General features: G+C 49.6%; 1 protein-coding gene across 1 annotated transcript; it reads left to right on the top strand.

Annotated features, from left to right (window-relative positions):
• The first annotated feature begins 5,723 nt into the window (after positions 1–5,723).
• On the top strand, positions 5,724–9,339 carry LOC109784381 (pectinesterase). The gene is made up of 2 exons (XM_020342968.4): positions 5,724–6,952; positions 8,369–9,339. Exons 1-2 carry the CDS (start codon positions 5,965–5,967, stop codon positions 9,067–9,069), a joined length of 1,689 nt encoding a protein of 562 aa, XP_020198557.1. The 5' UTR covers positions 5,724–5,964; the 3' UTR covers positions 9,070–9,339.
• The last annotated feature ends 3,135 nt before the right edge of the window (positions 9,340–12,474 follow it).

Genomic DNA, 12,474 nt, shown 5'->3' with positions numbered 1-12,474 from the left:
GGTATGTGGCCTGAGCTGGGCTTCGCCGGAGTGTTTAATTGAGCTCTGGACGAGCCGGGCTATCCTGCCGCGAAGTAGTTCGGAGTCCTTTGGCGGTGTCCGGGAGCCTGGCCGTCGACTCGAGGTTCCATTGAAAGGTGCCACTCGTTGCTTCTGCTGTTAAAGCAGCGGTATACTCTTTGGTACCGAGGGAAAGTTCGGCCTTGCCATTAGCTGTGATGACGCCGCGCGGACTGGGCATCTTGAGCTTACGGTAGGCATAATGTGGCACCGCGTTGAATCGAGCGAACGCGGTTCGTCCGAGCAGTGCCTGATAATCACTGTGAAAGGGGACGATGTCGAAGATTAACTCTTCGGCACGGTAATTGTCTGGTGATCCGAAGACTACCTCATGGGCGATGGAGCCTGTACATCGGGCCTCCACACCTGGTATAATACCTCTGAAGGTGGCTTTAGTGGGCTTGATCACCGAATGATCGATGCCCATCTTGCGCACTGTGTCCTGGTAAAGCAGGTTTAGACTGCTGCCTCCGTCCATGAGGACTCGTGTGAGGTGGAACCCGTCAATTATTGGGTCGAGGACTAGTGCGGCTGAATTGCCCTGATTGGTGTTAAACGGATGATCCGTGCAGATGAAGGTGATCGGCCCTAGTTTTTATCGTGGCACGACTGGTTCCGTTAAGTCGACATCCCTGAGGGTGCGCATCCGATCCGGGTTGGGAGTGTGGGTGCTGTTTACCACGTTCACCATTTGGATTTGCGGGGGAAATTTCTTTCGCCCTCCTGTATTCGGTGATCTGGGCTCCTCGTCGCCATCATCGCTTTGAGACCCCTTATATTTGTTTTTGGCGCCTGACCTGCCGGCTTGTTTGAAGACCCAGCATTCTCTGTTGGTATGATTGGCTGGTGTTCCTGGGGTGCCATGAATTTGGCATGGACGGTCGAGTATGCGGTCCAGACTGGACGAAGCCGAATTGTCATTTTTGAGTGGCCCTTTCCGCTGACTGGACTTAGAACCACTAAATCCGGCATTGACTGCCGTATCTTCGGCGTTTTCACCATTTTTGCGGCGCTTGTGTTTGTTGCGTCAGGGTTTGCCGTTGCTATCTCTGGCCCCTGATGTGCCAGGGTTGCTTGCTGTGTTGTTGCTACGGGCCAACCAGCTATCCTCGCCCGCGCAAAAGCGGGTCATGAGTGTCGTGAGGGCTGCCATGGATTTTGGCCTCTCTTGGCCGAGATGTCGGGCGAGCCACTCGTCACGGATGTTGTGTTTAAAGGCCGCTAGGGCTTCGGCATCCGGACAGTCGACAATTTGGTTCTTTTTAGTTAGGAACCGAGTCCAGAATTTCCTGGCTGACTCTCCGGGCTGTTGTGTTATGTGACTTAGGTCATCAGCATCCAGTGGTCGTACATAAGTGCCCTGGAAGTTGTCCAGGAATGCGTCTGCCAGGTTCTCCCAACTTCCGATGGAGTTTGCCGACAAGCTATTCAGCCAATGCCGAGCCGACCCTTTGAGTTTTAGCGGGAGATACTTGATGGCGTGTAGATCATCCCCGCGGGCCATGTGAATGTGGAGGAAGAAATCCTCTATCCATACCGCGGGGTCTGTAGTACCATCATATGATTTAATGTTCACGGGTTTAAACCCTTCTGGGAATTCATGATCCATTACTTCATCGATGAAGCATAGGGGGTGTGCGGCGCCTCTGTGCCGGGCTATATCACGACACAGTTCATACGAGTCTTGTCTGCTGTATTCGGCCCGACCGGATTTGCTTTTAGTATATCCGGCGTGACGGTCGTCGTCACGCGTTGGGGCGCGCCCTCGTGATCCGCAGATCGATCTTTTATGTCCTGCTTTGTTTTCCAATACGTCTCGCAGGTCCTGCGTGTTGCCCCGGGCCTTGGTGTTTTTGTTTGACTGGCGGCGGGGTGCGGGCTGGACTTCGGGCTGATATGCCGCTTTGTCTCGGCCACGAGGTGGCCGGTCGGCCGCATCATACGCTGGAAGTATAGGCTTTAATGCCTCCTCCTCGAGTTGGGGTAGCAACCTGCACTTTGGGTAACTTTAGGTTGGGCGCTTGAGTTCGTATTCCTAGGCCGCCAGGACCTCAGTCCATCTATCCGCTAGCAGATCTTGGTCAGCTTGAAGCTGTTGTTGCTTTTTCTTCAGGCTTTTTGCTGTGGCTATAAGCCGGCGCTTGAAGCGCTCCTGCTCGACGGGATCCTCAGGCACGATAAATTCTTCGTCGCCGAGGCTCACCTCGTTTTCGGAGAGAGGCATGTAATTGTCATCCTCTGATTCTCCGTCTGCTGCCTGTTCCTTAGGGCTAGCTTGCCCATCCTCCCGCTCGAAGCCTGGCTGGAGGGGATTGTCTTCGTCTTCGGCACTCTCTGCAGCATTGTTGTCTCTTGTGCCGGTATCGCTGTTTTTGCTATGGCGGGGCTTAGAGCGGCGCCGATGACGCCGGTGCTTAGATTGCTTCTCGGGGGGATTATCCTCCGTTGCCTTATTGCCATCGCTTTCTTTGGGGGTGTCCACCATGTGTATATCATATGATGAGGTGGCAGTCCAGCGCCCTGTGGGCGGTGGTTCCTGTTTGTCTCCTGCATCGTCGTCCATACCATCGATGTCTTCGGAGCCGAAATCGAGCATGTCGGTTAAGTCGTCGGCACTGGCGATTAAGTGGGTGGTGGGTGGGTAGCGAATTTCTTCGTCGTCCGCTTCCCACTCAAGCCGGACATAGTTCGGCCAAGGGTCTCCTGACAAGGAGAGAGACCTTAATGAATTTAGCACGTCGCCCAGGGGCGAGTGCTGAAAGATATCCGCGGAGGAAAACTCCATGATCGGTGCCCAATCAGATTCGATAGGCACGGACGCAGGCGGTTCGGAGCCCGTGGCCGAGGACGAATCCAAGTGTCCGGCAACACAGGTCTCATAGGAGGTGAAGTCAGTATTCGGCTCTATCGCTGCTGAGTGTGCGGCCTCCGTGGCGGGGTCCATCCACCCATCCTCGGAAGGCGCGATCTGCTCCGGATTGAGGGCTGGAGTGGCCACAGGTGTGATCTCCCGAACACCGTCCGACGGCAGAGCTAAGTCATGCTCGTCGTGACTGTGTGGCGCACCTGAGATGTGCTCGAATCCGTCGAAGATCAAGTCTCCGCGGATGTCGGAAGTATAGTTTAAGTTTCCAAACCTGACCTAATGGCCAGGGGCGTAGCTCCCGATCTGCTCCAGATGGTAAAGCGAGTTGGCCCGCAGTACGAAGCCGCCGAATACGAAGAGCTGTCCGGGAAGGAAAACCTCACCCTGGATCGCATCGTTGCCGATGATCGAAGGGGCCATCAAGCCTTTATCGTGACGGCACAATGGAACTCTCAATGAAAGCACCAATGTCGGTGTCAAAACCGGCGGATCTCGGGTAGGGGGTCCCAAACTGTGCGTCTAAGGCGGATGGTAACAGGAGGCGGGGGACACAATGTTTACCCAGGTTCGGGCCCTCTCGACGGAGGTAATACCCTACTTCCTACTTGATTGATCTTGATGATATGAGTATTACAATAGTTGATCTACCACGAGATCGTAGAGGCTAAACCCTAGAAGCTAGCCTATGATTATGATTGTTGTTCTTGTCCTACGGACTAAACCCTCCGGTTCATATAGACACCGGAGAGGGCTAGGGTTACACAGAGTCGGTTACAAGGGAGGAGATCTACATATCCGAATTGCCAAGCTTGCCTTCCACGCAAAGGAGAGTCCCACCCAGACACGGGACGAAGTCTTCAATCTTGTATCTTCATAGTCCAACAGTCCGGACAAAGTATATAGTCCGGCTGTCCGAGGACCCCCTAATCCAGGACTCCCTCAGGCGCCAAGATCCGCAAGCCCATCGGAGAGGGAGTTGACCTTCTGAAGATAGTCGACAATGCTCATCTCTCCCATCTTGACATCGCCGAGCTCGGCCGTGAGGTGGAGCTGACGATTGATCTTGTGGTCGTTGAAGAGACCGTTGATGCCGTTCCAGAGATCGACGGCGAGGGGATCGTCACCGGGCGTCATGACGGCGTCGAGGATGCTGAGCGAGACAGACCCATAGAACCAAGAGACGGCGGTGGCGTGGAGGAGAGACCACTCCGGGTTCGGTGCATCGGGGGCGTCGAAGTCGAGGTGATCCAGGAGGGCGTACTTGCGGCAGGCGGCGCGGAAGAAGGTGCGCCACTGACGGTGAACGCCGGTGTCAAGTGCGAGCTCGACGGGAACGTGTCCCTTAATGGAGTGCAGGCCGACGGCCTGGGCATGCAGCGAGGTCAAGGAGAAAGACCCCACGCTCGTCCCGGATCCATCGGCGGTGGTCGCGAGAGGCAGCTTGGCCTTGGCGGCCTCGGCCTCGGCGTCCTGGCGCTCCTTGGCCGCGGCCAGCGCCTGGTTCGTCGCGTCCGGGGTGGCGGCTTCGGTGGCAGCGGAAGGAGGAGGAGGGCGGCGAAGGCTAGGGTTAGGGTTTTAGGCTCTATACCATGTAGAAGTGCATGCTCTAGCCAATGCAACCAAAAGACCGATCCGATGGAAGAGACTAGGCAATACAGTTATACGTCAACACTCCTCCTCATGCGTGGCTTCCTCGGGCCTAAACGTGGACCGAAAGTGGGCTGCAATTTAATTGCGCCAGCCGGGTCTTGAACTCAAGACCTCTTGGCTCCGATACCATGTAAGATTAGGGAAACCACACATTGTGGTGCCTTGTATTGATCAATATATAGAGGTTACAAGGCAGAGTTCGTATCGTACAATATACGGACACCTATACAAGGACTACACATATACAACCGTATATCTATACAAAACAATACGGTTATATATATTCTAACAAGGGGATTGCTTGTCTCTTGATGGGGAAGGCTCTCGGGGCAAGGTCAATAAGGTGGAGAAGGCTCTCAGGAGCAAAGGCAAAATGAGTGCCATCATAAGGAAGGTGTTCGTGATTTCTTAACAAATGGCCCTAAGTCTCTTGGACCGTGCTTATGATTTGGTTTGTCACCATGATTTTGGTGGTGTGTGTGTGCTGTGTTTAGTTGAATTGTCTATTTAGGAGTTCCTTTGCGATGTAAGAGGGCTTGTGTACGTTTGTCAGGTCGATCGCGTAGTCATGGAGTTTCATGCTTTAAGTAGTCCACATGTTTTTCTGTATCCTTTTTTTTTCAATTTCCTGTTAATAAATTGAGCAATGTTCTTATGCTTAATTAATCGAAAGGCAAATCTTTTGTTTCTGTTTAAAAAATAAATAAAATGAAACTGTCTTTTTCACATAAATCTATCTGTAGAGTAGAATATACTACATAGTTAATCGCCGGGGCAAATCTTTTGCCTCTATTTCAATAAAATAAATAAAATGAAATGAATGGAAGCATCTTACATTTTCGCATAAATCTATCTGCCAAGTAACTATATTACAATGTTATTAGACATATAAATACGGTTTTATACTAAGTACACAAGTCAGGTCAACCAAGAGCTCTGGCAAAAAGAAAAAGGTCAACCCAAGCCGTTTAACTTTGACCAATAGAACAAGCCGAGAGATCGCCATTTGAATCCGGCCAAACCAACCCAAAACACAATCGATTATTGCCTTGTCCTCTACCCAAACATGTGCGTCCATGGTCCATATGGCCAGCCTCTCAACTCCACTCTCCAGCCAAAGCGTGCTTGGCCTAGACGCACACTCGCCGCCCACTTGCATTCTCTCCACGCGCTTTTTCGAGGCGCAAAAAGCTCTCACACTCTCTCACTCGAGCTCACCAAAATCTGATCCTAATTAATTAATCACCTCTGGACCTAAAGATCAGTAGATCACCATGAAGCCCTGCTCATCTTCACCTATAAAAGTGACCACTGATCAGTGCCTGTCGATCACCAAAACACACGCAGAACATATGCACAGTGCCACATAGTTCAGCTAGCTAGCGACCATGGCGGTCTACTATGGCAGCGCCCTCTCCGCCGTCCTGCTGCTCTCCTTGTTGGTTTTCTCCCTCTCCGACGACGCGCCACCGTCCACGCCGGTGTCACCCACCACCGCGTGCAACGACACGACGGACCCCACATTCTGCCGGACCGTGCTGCCGCCGCACGGCACGAGCGACCTCTACACCTACGGCCGCTTCTCCGTCGCCAAGTCCCTCGCCAGCGCCAACAAGTTCGTCGGCCTCGTCGAACACTACCTGTCCCGGCACCGCCACCTCTCACGCAGCGCGATCGGCGCGCTGCAGGACTGCAAGCTCCTCTCCGAGCTCAACGTCGACTTCCTCTCCGCCACCGGCACTGCGCTCAAGGGCACGGAGACGCTCCTCGACCCGCAGGCCGACGACGTACAGACGTTGCTCTCGGCGATCCTGACCAACCAGGAGACATGCCTCGACGGCTTGCAGGCCGCGTCGGGGTCGTGGTCGGACCGTGGCGGCGGCCTCGCCGAGCCGATCTCCAACGGCACCAAGCTCTACAGCCTCTCGCTGTCGCTCTTCACCAGGGCATGGGTGACCACGGCGAAGGCGCCCAAGGGCGCCAAGAAACCGCACCACGGCCACAAGAAGCCGCCGACGGCCCCGACGAACGTGAGGAGGGGGCTGTTCGACGCGAACGACGAGCAGATGGTCCGGAGGATGGCGATCGAGGGGCCCCAAGGGACGGTGGCGGTGAATAGGGCGGTGACGGTGGACCAGGGTGGCTCCGGAAACTACACGTCGGTCGGGGATGCCGTGGCGGCTGCGCCCACAAACCTCAACGGCAGCGCCGGGTACTACGTGATATACGTGCTTGCAGGCGTGTACGAGGAGAACGTGGAGGTGCCCAAGAAGATGAAGTACGTCATGATAATCGGCGATGGGATCGGACAGACGGTGATCACCGGCAACCGGAGCGTTGTTGACGGCTGGACCACCTTCCACTCGGCTACCGTTGGTAAGTGCACAATGCATATATGCATACGACTCGTTACTTCCTTCGTAAAATGAAATGCAATCGTTGGCAACGACCAGAGAAACACATCGAACACTTCAACCTGTTGTTGTCAAACCTTTTGGTCTTTTGTTCACCGTCAATAATTTTTACTTTCTTTTGGTCTTTTGGGTATAGAACATACTCCTGCTTTTTACCTATATAGGAGGCTGGTGCTCTACTTTTGCATTAAGAAGGGGGAAATAGCTTCAAGATAAAAAAAACAAAGAAGAAGGGGAAAATAAATTCGTTACAAATTTTGGATTACCTAGATATATAAGAGCAAGGTCATCTATAGCCTATGTAATAGCAAACTCATATTATAGTTAGTCATACTTGCATACTATGTCATGAATATGTGGCCCATCTTTTCTTTCACAAAGGGTGCTCGAGTCCGTGCTGCAATGGACTATGATCGTAAAGCATGATTCTCATGTCTCCTCAAACTAAGCAAAACTATAATATGACATCTCTTTATAGCCCGTTTACGTCAACTTATTATACTTGCTCTTAGGAAAGTTATACTCGGCATTCACTATTGCTCTTCTTGTTTTTAGGCACGCTGAGTACAAAGTAACACACACACGCACATGCAACAATCGGTTTCGAAAAAGAAAAATAGGAAGCCAGATGATTGAATTATTTACAATTGGCCAAAGTGATTTTTCATGCATATCTGAATTAACTACCACATATTTCATCATGAAACTTTGCAAACATGCACTATACATATATATTTATGTACGTATTCTTTTCAGAATTTTTGGAACTTAGAAATTTTTTTCTTTTGAAAATCGGGCTCCAATAGCAATTTCACAAAAGAATGGCTCATGGAATCATCTTACGAATGGAGGAATTATGCAAAATCAAATTTCAAAAGGTTTGGATGATTTTTGGTTTAAGAATCTAAAAAGAAAATCAGTTTAAGAATGGAGGGACTAAATGGATGAGCAAACAAGAGGCAAGCTGGGAGCTATACTACTAGTAGTGGGCATTTGTGAGCTTTGCACTTCGAATAAAAGGAAATATAAAATTGGAGTGACACTAGCTAGGCGTGCCCTCTGCTGGCAAATGGCCAGGGAGGATGAAACCTAAAAAACGTCGCTTTAATTTGGTCCCATGACACCAGTGCTGGCAATGGAGCGAATTAATGAGTTGGTCCGTGTCGGATCTCAATTTTGTCTCGTGTCTCGTCACATCATCATGCACTACCTAGTCGCTCCCAGAGAGCAAACATGCGCACACATATGCGTATATTATAGTACTTCCTTCGTCCGAAAAAAACTTGTCCCAAACTTGTTTCTCAAATGAATATATCTAGCATTAACTTGGTAACTTGATTTTTTGTATGAACTTAATTTGAATGCACGCATGTCACAGCTGTGCATGGGCAAGGATTCGTGGCGATGAACATGACGATCCGGAACACGGCCGGCCCGGCGAAGCACCAGGCGGTGGCGCTCCGGTCGAGCGCCGACCTGTCGACCTTCTACAGCTGCAGCTTCGAGGCGTACCAGGACACGCTCTACACGCACTCCCTCCGCCAGTTCTACCGCGGCTGCGAGGTGCACGGCACCGTGGACTACGTGTTCGGCAACGCCGCCGTCGTGTTCCAGGACTGCACCTTCTACTCCCGCCTCCCCATGCAGGGCCAGAGCAACACCGTCACGGCGCAGGGCCGCACCAACCCGGAGCAGAACACCGGCACCTCCATCCAGGGCTGCACCCTCCTCCCGTCCCCGGAGCTCGCGGCCAACGCCGCCTTTGACACGCGCACCTTCCTCGGCCGGCCGTGGAAGAACTACTCGCGCACCGTGGTCATGGAGTCGTACATCGGCGGGCTCGTCGACGCCACCGGGTGGATGCCGTGGTCCGGGGACTTCGCGCTCGACACGCTCTACTACGCCGAGTACAATAACTCTGGTCCGGGTGCCGACACCGGCCGTCGGGTCAGCTGGCCGGGCTACCACGTGCTAGGCGACGGCGCCGATGCCGGCAACTTTACCGTCGACAACATGGTGCTCGGGGGCAACTGGCTGCCGCAGACCGGCGTGCCGTTCACCAGCGGATTGAAGTATTGATCCGTCAACTTATCATATATGCTTTGAACGGTAGACATATATTTACCGTAGGTAAATCACCTACTGTTTGTCCTAAAAAACTATACATACATATTGATGATGTGGTCTGACTACTTCGGATTACTTATATGATTAGAGGTGGAAGGACGTACGTAAGCAACAATAACAGGTACAGTAGTGTTGTGTGGATCTGCTAGCCGGCTACTTTTGCTACCTATAGATCTTTTGTATACGTGTGTAACAATGAGATAAAGTTGTATTACATGGAAATCTAATTGTGGTTCACAGCCTAACATTTTGGTGCTTTTGTTGTTTGGCCATCTTATTTTTATCTCACTTAACTCTGACTGTATCTACTACGTGAAGATTCACCCGAGTGAGGCAAGTCCTTCGTGGATGATGGCCATAATGGGTTAGACAAGGTTGCTTCTCTGTGGACCCTTCGTGGGTGGAGCCATCCTTGGACTAGCGCATCTGTTACCCTTCGTGGGTTGAAGTCTTCATCAACGTGGACGTACGATAACACCACCTATAGGAACCACGCAAAAAATCTTCGTGTCCCCATTGCGTTTGCGTTCGCCAAACCCTTCCCTTTACTTACATGTGCAATGTTCTACATTCCGCTGCTATACTCTTAGACTTGCGTGTGTAGGGTGTTACTTGACTTGTCATAATTGCTAAAATCTGCCTACAACTAAAATTGGGAAAATGATAGATTTTTATTTGGTCAAGTAGTCTAATCATCCCCCTGTAGACATACTTTCGATTCTACAAGTGGTATTAGAGCTTTAGTCTCTGTTAGCCTTGATTTTCATTGCTTTAATGATCATAGCCTTGGTTTCACAACCTAGGAGAGTATGACATCTAGTGAGATTAACTATCATCGTAGAGGTCTTTACTTTGGTGGCACAAATTTTGCTAGTTGAAAGCATAAGATGAAAATGCATATTCTTGGTCATAACCCCGCCGTTTGGGATGTTGTTCGTATTGGCTTGTAAGGTGAATTCTTTGAGGACAATAGGGAACCGGATTGTGAAGCGACCGCGGAAGAATTGAAGATGTTGCAATACAATGCTCAAGCTTGTGATATTCTCTTCAATGGACTGTGCCCCGAAGAATTCAACAAAATCAGCGGCCTTGAGAATGTGAAGGAAATTTGGGATACTTTGGTTAATATGCACCAAGGTACCGAGTCCGTCAAGGAATCAAGTTGGATGTGCTTCAAAGTCAACTTGACAAATTCAAGATGAAGGATGGTGAAGGAATTGCCGAAATGTACTCTAGGCCTGCTCTCATCACAAATGAGATTGCCGGCTTAGGAAGTGAAGATATGACTGACAAGTTCATCATCAAGAAGATCCTTAGAGCCTTGGATGGAAAATATGATACCGTGTGCACATATATAAATGATGCCCAATTACAAAGATCTCAAGCCCATGGAAGTCATTGGTAGAATTGTTGCTCATGAGATGTCACTCAAGGATAAGGAAGAGCTCCACAACAAGTCAAGTGGTGCTTACAAAGTTTCAAGTGATGATCCTACAATATCAAGTGACAAGCTAGTCTCCAATGAAGAATTGAGCTTAATGGTGAAAAACTTCTACAAGTTCTACAAGACTAGAAGCAAAGATAGAAGCTCCAAGTCAAGGCCCTACAATAAGAAAAGATCTTATAATCGTGATCATAATTGCTACAATTGTGGAAGACCCGGACACTACTCCAATGAGTGTACGAAGCCCTACAAGAAAAGAGAAGACTCACCAAAAAGGAGAAGTAGAAGAGATGAATCACGTTCAAGAGGGAGAGGGAGTAGAGACGATCGTTATGAACGAAGACCCTCTCAAAGAAGCAATGATTCGTAAAGGAAAGATAAGTCATCAAAGAGCTACACAAGACGAAGACATCAAGCTCATGTTGGTGAATGGGTTTCCGGTTCCGACTCCGACAACTACTCCGAGATAAGCTATCACTCCGACTCCGAATATACTCAAGATGAAGGTATTGCCGGACTTGCTCTAGTGTCATCCAACTCCCATGACATATTTTATTCACCAAATGAAGGAATTGAAAGCTGCTTCATGGCTAAAGGCCCCAAGGTATCACACCCCGAGTATATTGATTTCAATAGTGATGAAAATGATTTGCTAGGTGATGATGATTTGCTTGTTGATAAAACTAGTGATGAGAACTATAAGGAACTTGCTAGTAATCATGCTAATGAAGATGAAACGAATGACAATGATAAGAAGGAGATTGTGCGTCTAACTAAAAAACTAAACACTCTTAAGTTAGCTCATGAAACTACTCAAGAGGATCATAGAGAGCTCCTAAGAACTCATGAGAAGCTATGCTTCGAGAAGCTAAATTTAGAGCAAGAGCATGAGTTTATAAAAGCAATCAATGACGATCTTCGAAAGAAGAGTTCTTCTTACATTGCCAAATGTCTTCTCTTCTCTACTTATGTGCCACAAGTAAAATCTTGTAACAAGAGCAAGAAAGATTCTTCTTCTAGTATTAAGAATAACCATGCTAAATCCAATCTTGTTGCTTCTAGTAATTCTCTTGATTCCACTAGTGATTCTCTTAGCCAAGTTACACTCGAGCAAGAAAATAGTTTATTAAAGGGAATTATAGAGAAAGGTGTTTACAAGCGCCTTGCCGGGAGTACAATTTGAGGAAATTGGACACAAGAAAGGAAGACACCGGAAGAATCAAGGTGTTGGTTTTGAACAAAGTTCAATGCCAATGGAGTTAAATGGGAAGAATATCAATACCCCAAGACGAAGTTTGTTCCTCAAAAAGAGAAGTATGACCTGATACGTCTCCAATGTATCTACTTTTTCTCACGCTTTTCCTCTTGTTTTGGACTCTAATTTGCATGATTTGAATGAAACTAACCCCGGACTGACGTTGTTTTCAGCAGAACTACCATGGTGTTGTTTTTGTGCAGAAATAAAAGTTCTCGAAACGGAATGAAACTTTGCGAGGATTTATTATATCAATAATAAGAATTTCTGGAGGCAAGACCTGCCGGAGAGGGGCACCTGGGTGGGCACAACCCACCAGGGCGCGCCCCCCTCTCCTGGCGCGCCCAGGTGGGTTGTACCCACCTGGGGGCCCCGCTGATGACCCCCTTGATACTATAAATCACATATTTCCAGAAAAAATCCGGGAAAAAGAATTATCACGATCCACGAGACGGAGCCGCCACCAAGCCCTGTTCTTCCTCGGGAGGGCAGATCTGGAGTCCGTTTGGGGCTCCGGAGAGGGGATCTTCGTTCTTCGACATCACCAACCCATCTCCATCGCCAATTCCATGATGCTCCCCACCGGGAGTGAGTAATTCCTTCGTATGCTCGCTGGTCGGTGAGGACTTGGATGAGATTCATCATGTAATCGAGTTAG

Source organism: Aegilops tauschii, chromosome 1 (assembly GCF_002575655.3).
Source record: "Aegilops tauschii subsp. strangulata cultivar AL8/78 chromosome 1, Aet v6.0, whole genome shotgun sequence".
Classification (NCBI taxonomy): Eukaryota; Viridiplantae; Streptophyta; class Magnoliopsida; order Poales; family Poaceae; genus Aegilops; species Aegilops tauschii.
This window is presented reverse-complemented; position numbering and strand designations above follow the sequence as displayed.